At 38.9% G+C, this 22,239-nt stretch overlaps 1 protein-coding gene across 1 annotated transcript; it reads right to left on the reverse strand.

Annotated features, from left to right (window-relative positions):
• Positions 1 to 15,513: 15,513 nt before the first annotated feature.
• Positions 15,514 to 20,154, reverse strand: LOC111811600 (actin-7-like). The gene is made up of 5 exons (XM_023698530.1): positions 20,047 to 20,154; positions 18,741 to 18,820; positions 17,308 to 17,701; positions 15,959 to 16,572; positions 15,514 to 15,865 (listed from the first exon to the last, which is right to left on the reverse strand). The coding sequence occupies exons 2-5, from the start codon at positions 18,798 to 18,800 to the stop codon at positions 15,800 to 15,802; spliced, it is 1,134 nt and encodes a 377-aa protein (XP_023554298.1). The 5' UTR covers positions 18,801 to 18,820; positions 20,047 to 20,154; the 3' UTR covers positions 15,514 to 15,799.
• Positions 20,155 to 22,239: the final 2,085 nt, after the last annotated feature.

Raw genomic sequence — 22,239 nt, forward strand, 5'->3', positions numbered from 1 at the left:
GGTGTACCTCAATATTTGGCTTAGCCATGAGGAGCTAACCCCGAGCGGCCTAGAAACACATGTTGTGACCTAAACCGCATAGATGCCTTAGAACCTAATATATATCCACGACACCCAAGGCGAACTACAAAAACATATAAGATCGATGGTAACGCAAATGGAACTATTTTGGGAGTCACTATGTGAAGAGTATATCCTGTCTTGATACGGGATGAGGGACTACGAGAGTAGACGATATAAGGAGTGACCACTTTATGTATGATAACCGGCCTTGAGAGAGGATGAGGGACTACATAAGTAGGTGGCATGAGATGTTGCTAATGTATGTACAATAACCCGCATTGAGAGGAGACGAGAGACTACATAAGTAGATAACATGAAGAATCATTATTGTGTGTATGATAACCTGCCTTGAGAGGAGACGAGGGACTAAATAGGTAGTTTGATTGAGAATATACTATTATGTGTAGACAAACCCGCCTGAGAGTGGACAAGAAACTACATAAGTAGTATTTTCAGAAGCTACTATTGTGTGTGGAGGAAACCCACTATGACATGAGACGAGGAACTACACAAATAGATTAGCTTATGTGGTGTAAGGTAGCTTGAAGGGGATATCTGAACTAGGCAGTAACTTGAAGGGGATATCTGAACTAGGCCTGAACTTCTTAGAACCCTATGACAAGCTTAAGGAAACATATTAGGTTAAGGATGCGATGAGAGCGTACAGTTAGGGTGCTTACGAAGTATTTTATACTCACCCCTTTCCCTTTTTCCTTTTTAGGTATCAGTCAAGGTGGGGAGGTGATCGGGAGCTACACTATCACAGAGGGGCGTTGACTAGGAGCGTCAATATACATATATATATATATATATATATATATATATATATATATATATATTTTTTTGCCTTTGTATTGGTTTCGTGTACCCTTTCCCATTTGTAAATGTCTCGAACAATACCTATTTTTTCCCTATTGTTTTATATTTTTGCAATGGTATTGTTTGATTTTAAATCGTGTGTAATTTTATCGTACTTTTAACTGTTTGTATTCTTTTTTCATTTTCTTTTTCTTTTCGTCTGAGTTCGATTTCTCAAAGCCTCGAAAATCTGTTTGTGATAGATTAAGAAGCCATAGTTTGAGCGGTTTACATGTTGACCTAGGTCAGAACGTTTCTAATAGACCTAGCACCTTAAGATCGTGAGTGACAATACGAGTTCTAGACATGAGTGCACCTAGGGATCAGATTACTCTAAGGTATTAACCTTGAGTGTCTATGAAACATGAGATGTAGATTAAATCGCCTAGATGCCTCTAAGGGCCTATTAACCCTCCACGACATCTAAGTACAATTAAGGAATCTAAACAAAATCGTCAGGTCACTTCTAATTGTGTGTAGTCAAGTCAAGGCTGACATCGCAATCTGGTTTAACTTGGGACTACATAGGTAGTTAGCTCAAAAAGTGGACGTCTATTGAGTGTAAGAGTTTTCACGTGCTACTTCTTTCTAAGGAAAGATAAGGTACACCTATATTGATGACGATATTGCTGTGAAAAACATAGAACCAAAACTAGGATAATTGCATTTACTTTTAAATCGTAGCCCTTAAGTTAAATCATAGCGTTTTTGTAATAACTCGTATAGCTGACATTAAATGAAGAAAAGCGAGGTGTACCAACATTTTGGGTAAAAAAAAAAAAAAAAAAAAATTTATGACAAGAATTTGAAAAGGCAGGGCTGACACAAAGAGGGTAGGGGGTTGAACCAAAATGTTTGAAATCAAAGGGAAAACGTCAAGTACTTCGTTGGAGTCAAGCAACCATACGGGAGAAAATACCACCGAGGCCATAAGCTTGCAAGGAACTACCATTGCTTGTAAACAAAGTCAGACAATCGAGGGTCGAAGAAGAGGAAAAAAGGAAGGTTGGCAAGTGTCGGACAAGCTGAAGAAGTGAAGGAAAGTCTAGGGGAGGAAGGAGCTGATCGCTGGATTTAACCGACTGTGGGACCAAATCGACCCACTGTACCAAACCGCCCTGCCAAAATCGCACTGACCCGTCGACCGACCCTACTCGCCTAGTGATCCAAAAGTCAACACTGGCCCGACCCGACCCATCTAGCTGACTTCGACTTACTACCCAAACCAGACCCGAAGGTAAACATGACCCAAGGTTCAGAGACCCAATTCTCGCAAATTTGCATCGTTTGACTCGAATTCTACCCAACTTCTATAGTTTTAATATATTTTCTTAATGTAGGACCTAATTGAAGATCTTTGAAGAAATTGAAAATTTGTTGAAGACCCGGAACAAGCTCGGGAAGACTACAACAAGTAAGTAACCGCATGGAGCAAGTTTCTAAGAAATGCTTGTAGGAGTCGGTTTGGAGTATGGGCAAACGATCTTGTATTACACTTAGGATTTTGGTTAACATTAGTTTCATGTGTGTTGTACTTTGATATCGTGAATGATTATACCTTGATTATAGTTAGGGTTATATAGCTTCCGCATGCATAAATGTAAAATTCTCTAATAGGCGTTTGGGTTTATGTGTTTCCTAGGATGTCAAGGTAGATTGTTAGTTCTTGATTTACATGATGAGTATGATGTAAGATTTGATACTTTGTTCTGCTTTGATTTAGGGTTTGGATAGGCCATTATTGCCCATTTGTGAATTGGACCATTTGCTATGCGCTAGATAGCGTGAATTATTAATTTCATAGATTATGAGTTACCGTCTTTTAGTTGTCACCTATAGTGGATATGGGTGGCCATAGTGAGNTTTATTAAACTTGCATGAATGTTTAGATCATGATTTTTGTGCACTAGGATCAATAGAATGTATACCTAATAAATCATGCATGAATAAGAGTGAGTAGGGCGGTAGAACCAGAGTGGTTATGCAACGTCTTAGGTCAATACGTTTCTAGTAAAATAGGCACCCTGAGATCGTGAGCGGAGATCAAAGACCTAGGTGTACCTCAATATTTGGCTTAGCCATGAGGAGCTAACCCCGAGCGGCCTAGAAACACATGTTGTGACCTAAACCGCATAGATGCCTTAGAACCTAATATATATCCACGACACCCAAGGCGAACTACAAAAACATATAAGATCGATGGTAACGCAAATGGAACTATTTTGGGAGTCACTATGTGAAGAGTATATCCTGTCTTGATACGGGATGAGGGACTACGAGAGTAGACGATATAAGGAGTGACCACTTTATGTATGATAACCGGCCTTGAGAGAGGATGAGGGACTACATAAGTAGGTGGCATGAGATGTTGCTAATGTATGTACAATAACCCGCATTGAGAGGAGACGAGAGACTACATAAGTAGATAACATGAAGAATCATTATTGTGTGTATGATAACCTGCCTTGAGAGGAGACGAGGGACTAAATAGGTAGTTTGATTGAGAATATACTATTATGTGTAGACAAACCCGCCTGAGAGTGGACAAGAAACTACATAAGTAGTATTTTCAGAAGCTACTATTGTGTGTGGAGGAAACCCACTATGACATGAGACGAGGAACTACACAAATAGATTAGCTTATGTGGTGTAAGGTAGCTTGAAGGGGATATCTGAACTAGGCAGTAACTTGAAGGGGATATCTGAACTAGGCCTGAACTTCTTAGAACCCTATGACAAGCTTAAGGAAACATATTAGGTTAAGGATGCGATGAGAGCGTACAGTTAGGGTGCTTACGAAGTATTTTATACTCACCCCTTTCCCTTTTTCCTTTTTAGGTATCAGTCAAGGTGGGGAGGTGATCGGGAGCTACACTATCACAGAGGGGCGTTGACTAGGAGCGTCAATATACATATATATATATATATATATATATATATATATATATATATATATTTTTTTGCCTTTGTATTGGTTTCGTGTACCCTTTCCCATTTGTAAATGTCTCGAACAATACCTATTTTTTCCCTATTGTTTTATATTTTTGCAATGGTATTGTTTGATTTTAAATCGTGTGTAATTTTATCGTACTTTTAACTGTTTGTATTCTTTTTTCATTTTCTTTTTCTTTTCGTCTGAGTTCGATTTCTCAAAGCCTCGAAAATCTGTTTGTGATAGATTAAGAAGCCATAGTTTGAGCGGTTTACATGTTGACCTAGGTCAGAACGTTTCTAATAGACCTAGCACCTTAAGATCGTGAGTGACAATACGAGTTCTAGACATGAGTGCACCTAGGGATCAGATTACTCTAAGGTATTAACCTTGAGTGTCTATGAAACATGAGATGTAGATTAAATCGCCTAGATGCCTCTAAGGGCCTATTAACCCTCCACGACATCTAAGTACAATTAAGGAATCTAAACAAAATCGTCAGGTCACTTCTAATTGTGTGTAGTCAAGTCAAGGCTGACATCGCAATCTGGTTTAACTTGGGACTACATAGGTAGTTAGCTCAAAAAGTGGACGTCTATTGAGTGTAAGAGTTTTCACGTGCTACTTCTTTCTAAGGAAAGATAAGGTACACCTATATTGATGACGATATTGCTGTGAAAAACATAGAACCAAAACTAGGATAATTGCATTTACTTTTAAATCGTAGCCCTTAAGTTAAATCATAGCGTTTTTGTAATAACTCGTATAGCTGACATTAAATGAAGAAAAGCGAGGTGTACCAACATTTTGGGTAAAAAAAAAAAAAAAAAAAAATTTATGACAAGAATTTGAAAAGGCAGGGCTGACACAAAGAGGGTAGGGGGTTGAACCAAAATGTTTGAAATCAAAGGGAAAACGTCAAGTACTTCGTTGGAGTCAAGCAACCATACGGGAGAAAATACCACCGAGGCCATAAGCTTGCAAGGAACTACCATTGCTTGTAAACAAAGTCAGACAATCGAGGGTCGAAGAAGAGGAAAAAAGGAAGGTTGGCAAGTGTCGGACAAGCTGAAGAAGTGAAGGAAAGTCTAGGGGAGGAAGGAGCTGATCGCTGGATTTAACCGACTGTGGGACCAAATCGACCCACTGTACCAAACCGCCCTGCCAAAATCGCACTGACCCGTCGACCGACCCTACTCGCCTAGTGATCCAAAAGTCAACACTGGCCCGACCCGACCCATCTAGCTGACTTCGACTTACTACCCAAACCAGACCCGAAGGTAAACATGACCCAAGGTTCAGAGACCCAATTCTCGCAAATTTGCATCGTTTGACTCGAATTCTACCCAACTTCTATAGTTTTAATATATTTTCTTAATGTAGGACCTAATTGAAGATCTTTGAAGAAATTGAAAATTTGTTGAAGACCCGGAACAAGCTCGGGAAGACTACAACAAGTAAGTAACCGCATGGAGCAAGTTTCTAAGAAATGCTTGTAGGAGTCGGTTTGGAGTATGGGCAAACGATCTTGTATTACACTTAGGATTTTGGTTAACATTAGTTTCATGTGTGTTGTACTTTGATATCGTGAATGATTATACCTTGATTATAGTTAGGGTTATATAGCTTCCGCATGCATAAATGTAAAATTCTCTAATAGGCGTTTGGGTTTATGTGTTTCCTAGGATGTCAAGGTAGATTGTTAGTTCTTGATTTACATGATGAGTATGATGTAAGATTTGATACTTTGTTCTGCTTTGATTTAGGGTTTGGATAGGCCATTATTGCCCATTTGTGAATTGGACCATTTGCTATGCGCTAGATAGCGTGAATTATTAATTTCATAGATTATGAGTTACCGTCTTTTAGTTGTCACCTATAGTGGATATGGGTGGCCATAGTGAGTATACTACTGTAATACTACGTCAGGGGTGCCTAGTGGGGAGAGCCATGACCTTTTACTGATCTAACCCCGATAGGGGTGTAAGATAGGTAGTTTACTGACCCAGCCTGGCGGGGTGTAGTGGCAGGTAGTTATTGATTCTCAGGAACAGATAGTTGATGTCAGACACGACTAGGCGGAATACACTGATTTGAGCTCAGTAGATAGTTAGGTATGGAATAAAATCCATATCAATGAGAATCCAAAGGGTCTTCTTTTGAGACCACAGTAGACTTTGCTAGAGATAGATTCGAGCACATAGCCAAAGATTTCGTGAATAGGATTTGTTGGGTTTTATGTCCTAAAATTCATAGTTTGTAAATAAAATCATATTCTGGTTCCAATAAAGTTATTATTGATGTTTATTCGGTAAAGATTGTTATTGAATAAAGTAAATTTTACGATTATTAATCTAAATCCAATAAACTAAGAACACTCTGGCTATAGTATGATTACTTGAACTATGTAGAGACATAAAAGTGAATCAAGTTCAAGTATATAGTCAAAATGATCTACAGTACAGGGATAAGGCTAAGTACCTTATTTTGGGGACACTATGGATGCGGCCCACTTTTGTATATGATATAAACAATGTGATCACTAAATTGTACATGTGGAGACATGTGAGTGGGGGCGTCCTATGCAATGAGTATTGCATAAGATCGGACCATGAAGAAAACCACTCTCACTTTATAATGTCGTTTAAATATATATATATATATATATATATATATATATATATATATATATTTTGTTGCCTTTGTATTGGTTTCGTGTACCCTTTCCCATTTGTAAATGTCTCGAACAATACCTATTTTTTCCCTATTGTTTTATATTTTTGCAATGGTATTGTTTGATTTTAAATCGTGTGTAATTTTATCGTACTTTTAACTGTTTGTATTCTTTTTTCATTTTCTTTTTCTTTTCGTCTGAGTTCGATTTCTCAAAGCCTCGAAAATCTGTTTGTGATAGATTAAGAAGCCATAGTTTGAGCGGTTTACATGTTGACCTAGGTCAGAACGTTTCTAATAGACCTAGCACCTTAAGATCGTGAGTGACAATACGAGTTCTAGACATGAGTGCACCTAGGGATCAGATTACTCTAAGGTATTAACCTTGAGTGTCTATGAAACATGAGATGTAGATTAAATCGCCTAGATGCCTCTAAGGGCCTATTAACCCTCCACGACATCTAAGTACAATTAAGGAATCTAAACAAAATCGTCAGGTCACTTCTAATTGTGTGTAGTCAAGTCAAGGCTGACATCGCAATCTGGTTTAACTTGGGACTACATAGGTAGTTAGCTCAAAAAGTGGACGTCTATTGAGTGTAAGAGTTTTCACGTGCTACTTCTTTCTAAGGAAAGATAAGGTACACCTATATTGATGACGATATTGCTGTGAAAAACATAGAACCAAAACTAGGATAATTGCATTTACTTTTAAATCGTAGCCCTTAAGTTAAATCATAGCGTTTTTGTAATAACTCGTATAGCTGACATTAAATGAAGAAAAGCGAGGTGTACCAACATTTTGGGTAAAGAAAAAAAAAAAAAAAAATTTATGACAAGAATTTGAAAAGGCAGGGCTGACACAAAGAGGGTAGGGGGTTGAACCAAAATGTTTGAAATCAAAGGGAAAACGTCAAGTACTTCGTTGGAGTCAAGCAACCATACGGGAGAAAATACCACCGAGGCCATAAGCTTGCAAGGAACTACCATTGCTTGTAAACAAAGTCAGACAATCGAGGGTCGAAGAAGAGGAAAAAAGGAAGGTTGGCAAGTGTCGGACAAGCTGAAGAAGTGAAGGAAAGTCTAGGGGAGGAAGGAGCTGATCGCTGGATTTAACCGACTGTGGGACCAAATCGACCCACTGTACCAAACCGCCCTGCCAAAATCGCACTGACCCGTCGACCGACCCTACTCGCCTAGTGATCCAAAAGTCAACACTGGCCCGACCCGACCCATCTAGCTGACTTCGACTTACTACCCAAACCAGACCCGAAGGTAAACATGACCCAAGGTTCAGAGACCCAATTCTCGCAAATTTGCATCGTTTGACTCGAATTCTACCCAACTTCTATAGTTTTAATATATTTTCTTAATGTAGGACCTAATTGAAGATCTTTGAAGAAATTGAAAATTTGTTGAAGACCCGGAACAAGCTCGGGAAGACTACAACAAGTAAGTAACCGCATGGAGCAAGTTTCTAAGAAATGCTTGTAGGAGTCGGTTTGGAGTATGGGCAAACGATCTTGTATTACACTTAGGATTTTGGTTAACATTAGTTTCATGTGTGTTGTACTTTGATATCGTGAATGATTATACCTTGATTATAGTTAGGGTTATATAGCTTCCGCATGCATAAATGTAAAATTCTCTAATAGGCGTTTGGGTTTATGTGTTTCCTAGGATGTCAAGGTAGATTGTTAGTTCTTGATTTACATGATGAGTATGATGTAAGATTTGATACTTTGTTCTGCTTTGATTTAGGGTTTGGATAGGCCATTATTGCCCATTTGTGAATTGGACCATTTGCTATGCGCTAGATAGCGTGAATTATTAATTTCATAGATTATGAGTTACCGTCTTTTAGTTGTCACCTATAGTGGATATGGGTGGCCATAGTGAGTATACTACTGTAATACTACGTCAGGGGTGCCTAGTGGGGAGAGCCATGACCTTTTACTGATCTAACCCCGATAGGGGTGTAAGATAGGTAGTTTACTGACCCAGCCTGGCGGGGTGTAGTGGCAGGTAGTTATTGATTCTCAGGAACAGATAGTTGATGTCAGACACGACTAGGCGGAATACACTGATTTGAGCTCAGTAGATAGTTAGGTATGGAATAAAATCCATATCAATGAGAATCCAAAGGGTCTTCTTTTGAGACCACAGTAGACTTTGCTAGAGATAGATTCGAGCACATAGCCAAAGATTTCGTGAATAGGATTTGTTGGGTTTTATGTCCTAAAATTCATAGTTTGTAAATAAAATCATATTCTGGTTCCAATAAAGTTATTATTGATGTTTATTCGGTAAAGATTGTTATTGAATAAAGTAAATTTTACGATTATTAATCTAAATCCAATAAACTAAGAACACTCTGGCTATAGTATGATTACTTGAACTATGTAGAGACATAAAAGTGAATCAAGTTCAAGTATATAGTCAAAATGATCTACAGTACAGGGATAAGGCTGAGTACCTTATTCTGGGGACACTATGGATGCGGCCCACTTTTGTATATGATATAAACAATGTGATCACTAAATTGTACATGTGGAGACATGTGAGTGGGGGCGTCCTATGCAATAAGTATTGCGTAAGATCGGACCATGAAGAAAACCACTCTCACTTTATAATGTCGTTTACTGTTGAGACTAATTTTTTTCATTCAATGACCTAGGTAACTCAATCTTAATCCTGAGCTAACTATGAACTCCTGTTTATTCGAAATTATCCTTAGATTTGCATGGGTGAGAGTGGCCCGAGTTCGCCGACTCAATAAGCCTCCCATTTCAAGGGTAAGACTGGGTGAATAGCTCCATATAGGATGTAAGATGAAATTCACTTCTACCCTCTTTTAGGGATAGTAGAGAGGTTGGTCCCTTAAGTACCGACTCCAAGTCTTGAACAAGGGGCCCCACCCTCTCATTGGCCCAAGAGGGATTCAGTTTGGTGGTTAGACCACAAACCAATTGTTCATTAGGATCAGTGGGACTTAAGGAACAAGAAGTAACTTTAGGGGTAAAATGGTAAATTGACCTAGCTCTAGTTACGAACAACCTGTGAAGAATCGACTTACTAATCATGATTATATCAAATGGACAAAAATATATCTACAGTGAGGGGAGTGCAACTACTAGGCTATAGTGAAGTGTCCTAGTAGTTAACGAATGTTGGTTAACAAGGTTAATTAGTTTAGCCAGTTAATCTCAGATCGTTGGAGCCCATGATCTGTAGGTCCATTAGGTCCCCCTACTAGCTCATATCGGACTAAACCTTAGAACAATGTGACGAGTGAGTTCGAAGTGTTTGAATTCAAATTAGAGAATATACGCTAAATATATACGATATATTTAACATTTTGTTTTAATTATGAATTAAACAAAAATAGAGAATTGAAGATATTTAAATAAGATTTAAATATTTTAATTATGAATAGGGATTCATAATCAACTTGTTTCAGAATTGATTGAGATTGACATTTGATTTAATGTTAAATATTAATTAAATTATTTAATTAATCATTTAATATTATTTTGATTTGAAATTAATTATTTAAATTAATTGTTGAATTAAAATAAAGGAAGTAAAAAAGGTTTGCTTCACTTAATGGAAAAATCTATGTTTGAGTTAGTAGAATATTGAGTGTCAATATATAGTTTAACCAAACTTGCATGTTTGTTTGTCACGTAATCCCACAAATTTGAGTAGAATTTTGAGTGTCAAAATTTGGGCTAACCAAACTTGAATGTTTGCCAAATAAACCCCACAAATTTGAGTGGAATTTTGAGTGTCAAAATTTGGTTAACTCAAGCTTGGATGCTTGGCACATAATCCCACAAATTTGAGTGAAATTTTGAGTGTCAAAATTTGTTAATCTCAAATTTGCCCAAATATGACACTATAAATAAAACATGTAAATTCTTCTTGAAAAAACTTTGAGAAAATCTCTCAAAACTCTCTCTTTGCATATACTAAATTCCAATCAAGTTTAGTCACTCATCGGATTTTGCAATTTCGTTCTAAGGCCGGAGAATAGTAGGGAAGACACTAGTGGTGGTTCGAAACAGGTTCGTGAGGAAAAATGAATTTGAACTACAAAAGGTTAGTATTCAAACTCATTGAGTTTTAATGCTTTTGAACATGCTAACTAATTTAATATAATTGATGTACAAGATCCAAATTGCTTCCGCACGTGTTATAGTAACACCATCAGGATTAAGTCCGACAAGAGCCTACAAGTAGGTTGCTTACGGTGTATTTTTATACTCATTCCATGTTATTGCTATTTTTTTCAAGTGTTAAGTAGACCGATGTCGGTGGCAGAAACGTGCGGAGCCGTGCTGCTACAGTGGAGACCCCTAGATCGAGTCCTCGCGGTCCATGTTGTTTTTAGTGTCATTTTGATGTTTATTTTTGGGAAAACTTATGCTATTTTGTAACTGATTTCTTTCCATGTAACTCTGCGGATCCCGTTATGTTTTGAAACTATTTTGAATTTTTAATGCTTATCATGTAACTTTAATTTTCTTGTGTCTCCCGTTTTATAAAATGAAAATGTTGTAAGGCTTTTACCCTAGAGTCCACGAAGCGATTTGTGATTCGATCCATCAGAGAGCAGTCGTTAGAGTTTGGTATCAGAGCCCTAGGTTGTTAGGTCCTATAGACCCTCCTTTATCTAGAGTGTAAGTTGGGTCCACTGCAGCTGGGCTCATCGCCACGTTCCTCCTTGACTTGGTAACCAAGAGAGTAAGTTACAAGCAGTACTCCATAGTTGTAGTCGTATTATAGTTTAACGTTCCATGATGAGACATTAATTCATGAACCTGTTATGGTTAAAGGCTTGAGATAAAAACCTAGTAACTTGCGTGTTGATGGTGTAGATATTATGGCACCCATAACTAAAAGTAATGGGCGAGGGAGAGGTAGGCGAGCCGCCAGTGCTCTAGAGGAATCTGATCCTACCCAAGACTCAACTTCGGAACAGACTCAAGGGCAGACAGGAGCCCCACCTTCATACCTAGTATTGATTTCCAACGAGGCCCTACAGGCGCTCATACGGGCCGCTGGGGCAAACCAAGGGGGGAATGACGCTGGCATGACTAGAGAGCAGAAATTCATCAGGGATTTTAGGAAGCATGACCTTCCGACCTTCGTAGGGAAGGAAATTGATCCAATGGCAGCAGAAGCATGGGTAGAAGCGATTGAGACCATATTTAGGCATATGAATTGTCCTGAGGATCAGAAAGTGAATTGTGCCTCCTACATGCTCACACTTTTGGTGGAAAACTGCTCAAAGGACGTTGAAGGGTGAAGATGAGGATGAGGAACCGATCTGTTGGCATGAAATGAAGAGGGCGTTTTTCCACAAGTACTACCTACTGGTGAATCAGTATCAAAATGAGGCTGACTTCCTAAACCTGAGGCAGGAAAATAGGATGGTTGAGGAGTACGACTTGGAACTGACCCGATTGTCCCGATTTGCACCAAAGTAGGTCGATACGGAACAAAAATGGATACGAAGATTTATTGCAGGTCTTCAGGAGGAAATCCAGGGAACAGTGGGGACAGTGGCACCCACTACATATGCAGGCGCCGTAAATGCTGCTACCATGATGGACGCCCAACTCCAAAAGATGCTCAAGAGATTTGGGGGTCAGAGGAATTTCCTCGGTAAATGGGAATGGAACAAGCATTCTGACAGGACATCACGACACGTGAATAGAAAAAGATCACATAGGCCACCTCCAACAGAAAGGCAGCAGGGTGTTAGAAGTGAGGCCCTCAGACTTGAGATGCCTACTTGCCCCACTTGTGGCACCAGACATACAGGGGAGTGCAGGGCAGGTTCTGGCGCATGTTTCCATTGTGATAAGAGTGGTCATAAGAAGGTTGATTGCCCTCATCGAAGGCGTCAAGAGGAGAACAGGGCGTCAGGGTCAGGGCAAGGAGGACGAGGGGGCATGACGTAGAATCGCGGTACTGCTAGAGCAACTATTGGAAAGAGGGCGGATGACATGGACACCGTAGTGATAGGTACCTTACCAGTACTTGGCTTTCATGCTTTCATATTATTTGACTCTGGATCCACACACTCGTTCATATCACTACCTTTGTTAGATATGCACGGTTAAGACTAGAGCCTTTAGGATACAAACTATCGGTGTCTACACCGTTAGGAGAGATTTTAGTAGCTAATGAGAGGATGCAAGCAAGTCAAATAGTAATAGCAGGACGACCTCTAGAGGTGGTGTTAATCGTTCTTAACTTGAGTGATTTCGATGTGATCCTCGGCATCGGCTGGCTAGCCGAGAACCATGCAATTATCGATTGCAGGTCTAGAGAGGTGATCTTTAGGCCACCTAATGAACAGAGCTTTAAATTTAAGGGGGTGGATTCTCGAAGCACCCCAAGGATTATCTCTACTCTAAAGGCAAGAAAGATAATTGGCCACGGAGCTTGGGCCCTATTGGCTAGCGTAATGGACATGAGGAAAGGTACTAGTAGTATGATGAATGTGCCTATTGTACAAGAGTTTAAGGATGTGTTTCCAGATGAACTGCCTTGGTTACCACCAGTTAGGGACATGGACTTTGCAATCGAACTAGAACCTGGTATAGCTCCAATCTCCAAGGCACCTTACAAGATGGCTCCTGCCGAGTTGAAGGAACTAAAGAAGCAGTTGCAGGATCTCTTAGATTGGGGTTTTATCAGGCCAAGTGTATCGCCATGGGGAGCCCTAGTGCTTTTTGTCAAGAAGAAAGATGGGACCTTGAGATTGTGCATTGACTGTAGGGAATTGAATAAAGTAACAATAAAAAAAACACATACCCGTTGCCTCGCATTGATGATCTATTTGATCAATTGCAAGGTGCTTCAGTATTTTCAATAATTGACCTGCGATCGGGATACCATCAGTTGAGGATAAAGGAGATCGATATCCCCAAGACGGCTTTCAGGAGCCGATATGGTCATTATGAGTTTACCGTGATGTCGTTTGTATTAGGGTATTTAAGGATTTCTTAGATACATTTGTCATAGTATTCATTGATGACATATTAATATACTCCACGACTAAGGAGGAGCACGAAGAGCACTTGCATCAAGTGCTGTCAAGGTTAAGGGCACATCGATTTTATGCCAAGTTTTCTAAATGTGAATTCTGGTGGCAGGAAGTGACCTTCTTGGGGCATGTTGTGTCAGGAAAGGGTATATCAGTAGATCCAACCAAAATCGAGGCAATTATAGATTGTCCCCGATCTACCTCGGCAACCGAAGTGAGGAGCTTCTTAGGCTTAGCTAGATACTATAGAAGATTTATCCAGAATTTCTCCAAAACAGCCGCCAGCCTCACACAACTAACAAGGAAAGGGAAGGTGTTCTCGTGGGATAGTGCATGTGAGCAAAGTTTCGGTGAACTTAAACACCGACTGGTTACAGTGCTAGTACTTGCAGTACCAGATAACTCAGGCAACTTTGTGGTCTATAGTGACGCATCAGGGAAGGGCCTAGGTTGTGTCCTGATGCAGAATGGCAAGGTCATAGCCTACGCTTCGAGACAGTTAAAGGACTACGAGAGAAACTACCCGACGCATGACCTGGAGTTAGCTGTCATAGTATTTGCTCTGAAGATATGCCGACACTACCTGTATGGTTAGCGTATACAGATTATTCACTGATCACAAGAGCTTGAAATACTTATTCACTCAAAAGGAACTCAACATGAGGCAAAGGCGTTGGTTTTTGTTAGTCAAGGACTACGACATTGAAATAATGTATCACCCAGATAAGGCTAATGTCGTAGCTGACGCTCTAAGCAGGAAAATGGCTCACTTTTCGACATTAGTCACAAGAGAGTGTAGGTTGTAAGAGGATATGGCGGCGACTGAAATAGAAGTGGTAACATAGTTAGCTTACTTAACCCATGAATGGATGAAGAAGGGTCATTGCCTAATTTTCTTGAGTTCAGTAATGAGCATGGTGCAATAGGTACTTACTTCGAGCAAGTTTCACTATTAGATCTAAGACTTTGCATGTGAATGATAAATCATGAACGGTTCCCTTGTATTCTAGAGTATAATTTAACAATAGAGACGATTCATGATCAATCAATATAAGATTAGATGAGAGCAATCTCTTAAGTAAGCCTGTATGGACGTAAGTGCTAGATACCACTCCAAATATTTGAATCAAAAAGTAAATTATGGATTTAGGCTAATCTAGTTTTCGTGCTTTGTAATCATTTAATGTCTTATTATTATGTTATTGTTGTTATATGAGTATGTTATTCTATGGAACTCGACATGTTATGTTATACTGTACTTGTGAGATATACTATGTTATGGAATATCATGTTGACACGTTATGCCATATGAAATTGAGCTATGCTTTGGAGAGTGTTATACCAAGTTATACACTACATTATGAGATGACCTGAAATGATTAAGTATGAAATGACGAAGGTATAACTTGTATCATAGATACATGCCATAATTTTAGACTATGTAGATCTCATGCATATTGTATGTTCACACGCATAACGATATTTCTTTATTATGATTAGTACAGACGCGTACATTACAATATTATGATATGATATTGTGTACACTATAATACTGTGTGCGCTCCTTTCCCTCCGTGGTACATCAGCAGCATGAGTGTACGCTAGTCAAAAGCCAAGTTTAGGTGTACATATACGTGCTCATCTTGGGATCCATGTTGCTCACGTGGGCCGTGTGTAGGAAATTACTATCCATCCAATTATGCCCATACTGGAAGTGAGACCAAAGTCATGTTATGATGTCTCAAACATAATTGCATGTAATTGCATTTCCAGTTATGAGAGTTTTTCTTAAAATACTCAAGTCACGTGGTACTCTTATTTTTTAAGTAAGGTAAGATACATCTACACGGATGACGACGTCACAGTGATGACCATGAGACTAAAGCTAGGGTAAATGCATCCATGTTGTTCTTTCATAGCCCTTCCGTTAGATCAATGCAATACTTTATTTAAAAAACATAATACTTTTACAACAAACAATAGAAAGAATCCTTAAATAAAACTACAAAACACTCTAAAAATGATACCACCCATCACCTCAAAGCCAACAAAATATCACTCACAAACAAAAGTTGAACTATTCCAAATACTAATTTGGTATCAAAAACTACCTATAAATGTATTCTAAACTTGCGAACTAGCCAAACTTTACTTAACATATGACACAAGATTGAAGTAAACGAAGATCGTCGATTTAGTATCCGAACTCTTCTTCAGAAGCATTTCCTGTGAACTATAGCTGGACCCGACTCGTCGTATTCAGCCTTCGTTATCCACATCTGCATCGGATAATCGAAATTGTTATATTCGTAAAATTTGTACAAAAATCCTAAAATGTTGGTAAATAACTCTATTTTGATTGCAAGAGATACCTGTTGGAAGGTACTGAGGGATGCCAGGATGGATCCTCCAATCCAAACACTGTACTTTCTTTCTGGAGGTGCAACGACCTTAATCTTCATGCTGCTCGGAGCGAGAGCGGTGATTTCTTTGCTCATACGATCGGCAATGCCGGGGAACATTGTCGTACCGCCACTGAGTACGATGTTACCGTATAAGTCTTTCCTGATATCAACATCACACTTCATGATAGAGTTGTATGTGGTTTCGTGGATACCGGGTGATTCCATGCCGATCAGCGATGGCTGGAAAAGTACTTCTGGGCAACGGAATCTCTCGGCTCCTATTGTAATCACCTGCCCGTCTGGTAGTTCATAGCTTTTTTCGATGGCTGAACTAGTCCTGGCTGTCTCAAGTTCTTGTTCGTAATCAAGAGCCACATATGCAAGCTTCTCCTTCACGTCACGGACAATTTCTCGCTCGGCTGTTGTCGTGAACATGTAACCTCTTTCGGTAAGGATTTTCATCAATGCATCCGTTAAATCACGACCAGCAAGGTCGAGACGTAGGATTGCATGAGGGAGCGAAAACCCCTCGTATATTGGCACCGTGTGGCTCACTCCATCCCCAGAATCCAACACAATACCTGGCACAATTTTAAAAGTTCTGTGAGAAAATATAACAGTAAAAGTTTATGTAACTAAAACAAATATGGTCCTAGAACAGCCCCAGCCCACCGCTAGCAGATATTGTCTTTCCCTCTCGGGCTTCCCCTTAAAGTTTATAAAACGTGTCTACTAGGGAGAAGTTTCCACACCCTTCCACGCCCTTATAAAGGGTGTTTCGTTCTCCTCCCCAACCGACGTGGGATCTCAAATCCACCCCCATTTGGGTCCCAGCTGGCACTCGTTCCCTTCTCCAATTAATGTGGGACCCCCAATCCACCCCCCGTTTGGGTCCCAGCGTCCTTGCTGGCACACCGCCTCGTGTCCACCCCCTTCGGGGCTCAGCCTCCTCTCTGGCACATTCCGGTGGCACATCCCGATGTCTGGCTCTGATACCATTTGTAACAGCTCAAGCCCACCATTAACCGATATTGTCTATTTTTGGGCTTTTCCTTTCGGGCTTCCCCTCAAGGTTTTTAAAATGCATATGTTCGGGAGAGGTTTCCACAACAGTATAAAAAATGTTTCATTCTCCTCCCCAGCTGATGTGGGATCTCACAATAATGATTGGATCCCGATCACTTATTCTTAAAACCAAAGATGACTTCAATCATATAATTAAGATATCAGCAATTTGAATAAATTTAAATTTCAATCTCATTAAAAAATACGTACGAATCAGTATACGAAGTATTGGCATTCGTATCCAAACGAACCTGTTGTTCGACCGCTAGCATAGAGAGATAAAACGGCCTGGATAGCAACATACATAGCAGGAACGTCAAACGTTTCAAACATGATCTGCGTCATCTTCTCCCTGTTTGCCTTCGGGTTAAGTGGTGCTTCGGTAAGAAGTATCGGATGCTCTTCCGGAGCAACACGAAGCTCGTTGTAGAACGTGTGATGCCAAATCTTTTCCATGTCATCCCAGTTGCTTACGATGCCGTGCTCAATTGGGTATTTCAATGTAAGAATACCCCTTTTGGATTGAGCTTCATCACCAACATAGGCATCCTTCTGGCCCATTCCAACCATCACACCGGTGTGACGTGGTCGCCCGACAATACTGGGAAACACAGCCCTCGGAGCATCATCGCCCGCAAATCCAGCCTGCAATGTTCAAGAAAGGTAGTAGAGATAGGCATTATCACAACAGCTCGACATATATATCACCAACACGAAAATTCATAGACAGTTTGAAGCAATTCTAAAATCGAAAGCTCAAATTCTTGGATTTTGAAGGAAAAAAAAGCTCGCTTTCGATTATGATTCATACAGGCTTAAGTATTCAATTTCATGATTCGGTATGTCTATTGTGAGATCCCACATCTGTTGGAGAGGGGAACGAAACATTCCTTATAAGGGTGTGGAAACCTCTCCGTGGGAGACGCGTTTTAAAATCGTGAGGCTGACAGGATACGTAACGGGCCAAATTGGACAATATCTACTAACGATGGGCTTGGATTGTTACAAATGGTAGCAGAGCCCCCAGTGAGAACGCTAGGCCCTCAAGGGGGTGAATTGTGAGATCCCACATCGGTTGAGAGGGGAACAAAGCATTCTTTATAAAAGTGTGGAAACCTCTCCCTAGTAGACAGGTTGACGGGATACGTAACAGGCGAAAAATCGGACAATATCTACTAACAATGGGTTTGGGCTATTAGAAATGGTACCAGAACCAGACACCGAGCGGTGTGTCAGCAAGGACGCTGGCCCCCCAAGGAGGGTGGATTGTGAGATCCCACATTGGTTGGAGATGAGAACAAATCATTCTTTATAAAAATGTGGAAACTTCTCTTTGGTAGACGCATTTTAATATCGTGAGGTTGACAGGATACGTAACGGGTCAAATCGGACAATATCCACTAGCGATGAGCTTGGGCTGTTATAAATGGTATCAGAGCCATACACTGGAGGTGTGTCAGGGAGGACGTTGAGCCCCCAAAGGGGGTGGATTGTGAGATCCCACATCGGTTGGAGAGGGGGAACAAAACATTCTTTGTAAGGGTGTGGAAACTTCTCCCTAGTAGACGTGTTTAATATTATAACGTACGATACTTATGTGAACTTGTGTTTTAAGCAGCAAATGTATCAAATTTGATATCAATTAAGAAAACTAAACTCCTAACTAATTCATTACAACACAAACCTTGACCATTCCAGTTCCATTATCACAGACAAGAGGTTGGATATCTTCACCATCTGCCATGTTTCAAACTTCACCCAAAACTGATACAACATAAACCAAATATCATCATGAACAACAAAAAAACACATGAAACAGATTATGAATAATCAAAGCAGCTAATCACTCGATCATATCGAGCCCAATTCCACGGCTGCATATATTTCCTCCATAAACACACAGGATTCTAAATACCCTGTTCATTAGTGAAATCACAAAATCAAGCAAAGCCACCAATCTAATCAGATAAAGACACCACAGATGTAACAACCCAAGTCCACCGCTAGCAGATATTGTCCTTTTTGGGCTTTCCCTTTCGAGTTTTCTCTCAAGGTTTTTAAAATGCTTCTGCTAGAGAGAGGTTCCCACACTCTTATAAAGAATGTTTTGTTCTCCTCCCAACGTCCTCGTTGGCACTTGTCCTCTTCTCTAATTGATGTGGGACCCCTCAATCCACCCCATCGGGGCCTTGCTGGCACACCACCTCATGTCCATCCCCTTTGGGCTCAGCCTCCTCGCTTGTGTCTACCTCTAATACCATTTGTAACAACTCAAGCACACTACTAGCAAAGATTGTCCTCCTTGAACTTTCCCTTTTGAGTTCCCCTCAAGGTTTTTAAAACATGTTTACTAGGGAGAGGTTTCCACACCCTTATAAAAATGTTTCATTCTCCTCCCCAACCGATGTGGAATTTCACAATTCACCCCTTTCAGGGCCCAGCGCCTCGCTGGCACTCGTTCCATTCTCCCATCAATGTGGAAACCCCCCAATCCACCCCCTTCAAGGCCTTACCAGCACACCGCCTCGTGTCCATCCCCTTGAGGCTCAGCCTCCTCACTGACACATCACTTGGTGTTTAGCTCTAATACATTTGTAACAACTCAAGTCCACCCCTGGCAGATATATCTCTTTTTGAGCTCTCTTTCAAGCTTCCCCCTGCTAAGGAAATGTTTCTACACCCTTATAAAGAATGTTTCGTTATCCTCGCTCGCCCATCACGTGGGATTTCACAACAGAAATGATCGTGATCATGCACAAATTGATAAAGAGATAGAACAAACAAAGCGCTAAAAAGAGGATCAGATTCGATTACGAAACAAATACCCAATAAAAATCATAAAATTCAATGATCAGAACGGCACATACACAAAGAGAAACAGAATTCCAGATGCAAAAGTAAAAGAAAACGATCAAGAGAAACAAGTAATCAAGAAAAAAACATAAACCCAGATGAAAAAACAGTAAAATCAAGCCATCAGAGACACGCACCTTGACTGCCACCACAGAAACAGAGCAAAGATTGAAGAAGAAGGCAGAGAGAGAGAGAGAGAGAGAGAGAGAAAGGGGTTTTGAGAAAATGGAAAATAGAAAAAAGGGGTAGAAGACAAAGGTTTATAAAGGAGAAAGAAAAGGAAAATGCAAATGCAAATGCAAATGAGACCCAAATACAACAAATTCCATTTATGCAGTTAAAGGGAAAATTCCAAATTGGAGTGAATTGAAGCAGCCGACCATGGCTTGGCTTCAAAAAGATTCGAAGACTTCGGAGGACATAAGAACAGAAAAGGGTAAAAAGAGAGCGAGAAAGAGTTGATATCACCACATCGGCATGGACGGCGCCACTTTGGCATGCCAGCTGCCACCCCTTCCCTAGACTTATGTCCGACTTGGCTCTTCCCTACTTTTCTAACCCGACTTAGTGAATATAATATTGGGAGAATATAAAAATGAGTTATGGAACAGATATTTTAAATTTATAATTTGATTATTTTATTTTATTCTCAATATTCAATTAGTTTATATTTTCTTTATTTCTAGGGATTAATTCTTAGCTTGCATCCTATTTAAAGGTTATGAATATCAATAAATATATACTTTCGATCTCAATTCTATTTCTCATTTTTTACATGGTATCGAGCACTGATCTTGATATTCTTAAATATCAAAATTTCCTCTTAAGTTAGAGTTTGGTATTCCTAATACTCCCGGGAGTATTAGACCTAAAGCCAAACCCCAACTCAATCAGCCTTTACAGTGGCAGATCATCGACTAACTCAATCAATGAAGCCTTTACCGCCACAGATCATCCAATATCAAGAATAAGTTATAAGCATCTCCAAATTTCTCATTCTTAACGTAACTATTTATAATTTTAAGAAATTATTAATTTTATATGGAATGGATAAAAAATGTATGTACAATATAAAAGGTAAAAAATTATAAATATTTTTTTTAATAAAGGATGCTCATATGACTCGATAATTCCAAGTACCCATCCCAAACCATAAATTTTGGGTTAGGTTATATTTTTTCTGTTTGCAGGTTGACATTTTTTTTATCCAGTCAACTTGACCAACTTGAAAATAGAGTTACAACCCAACACGGGACTTTTCAAAAGATTTAATTATTTTTACCAATTTATATTTATATTTGATATAAAATAAAATTTAATGGAGAAAATAAAACAAAATTATAATATTGGATTCTGATTGGGTTGGAACCATTATTTAATAAATATGATATGGGTTGAAAAAATAAAAAATATAAATTTAATTGGGTTGAGTGGTATGAATTAAGTAAATAAAATTTTGGTAGAAACAATTAAATTTAGTAGCGTATGAATTAAGTAACGTAATTAAAAATTAAAAAATGATGTTGATATGGATATTGTTTATTTATTTATTATTATTATTATTTTGTAGGGATGAATGCGAGTTGCAATTTATCTAATTCAATAATTGCCATTGTCCTACATCAATAATTAAAAATAAATTTAAAAAATTAACATTTATTTATTAAAAGAAATATTATAGATTAATAAGAATCCACCAACCCTTGATAATTTTTTTTTTTTTTTTTTTTTTTTTTTTTTTTTTTTTTTTTTTTTTTTTTTTTTTNAAAATACTACGTACTTGAGTTGTTCATATGACTCGATAACTTATCAATTCAAGCAACAAATCAAAAAGATTGGGTTGGGTTGGATTTTTTTTTTTTTTTTTTTTTTTTTTTTTTTTTNGGTTGGGTTGAGCTTTTGAAAAATAGAATTTGGTTCGGTTTGCGGGTTGACATTTGTTTTGTTAGGTCAACCTAACCAACTTGAAAATAGAGTTAAAATCCAATCCAACCCTACCATAATTTTTAAGATTATTACGAATATTTAACATTTGTAACCGATTTTAGTGACAGACTCGTAAATGTTTGATATTTAAATTCTATAAAATTTTAGTTATTAATATAACATGTATGATAGATAATTATGATTTTTAAAATAATTAAAAAAAAAACTAACTCGATAACCCAACAAAAAAATAGAGGACTGGGTTGAGTTGGGTTGGGTTTCGCTGAATATAGGGTTACAACCCAACCCATTCATACCCTACTTTTAAGATTGTTGTGATACCTAACATTTTGTAACCGATTTTAGTGACGTGTTGTGACAGGTAAATGTTTGATATTTAAATT

This window comes from Cucurbita pepo, chromosome LG15 (genome assembly GCF_002806865.2).
Source record: "Cucurbita pepo subsp. pepo cultivar mu-cu-16 chromosome LG15, ASM280686v2, whole genome shotgun sequence".
Lineage (NCBI taxonomy): Eukaryota > Viridiplantae > Streptophyta > Magnoliopsida > Cucurbitales > Cucurbitaceae > Cucurbita > Cucurbita pepo.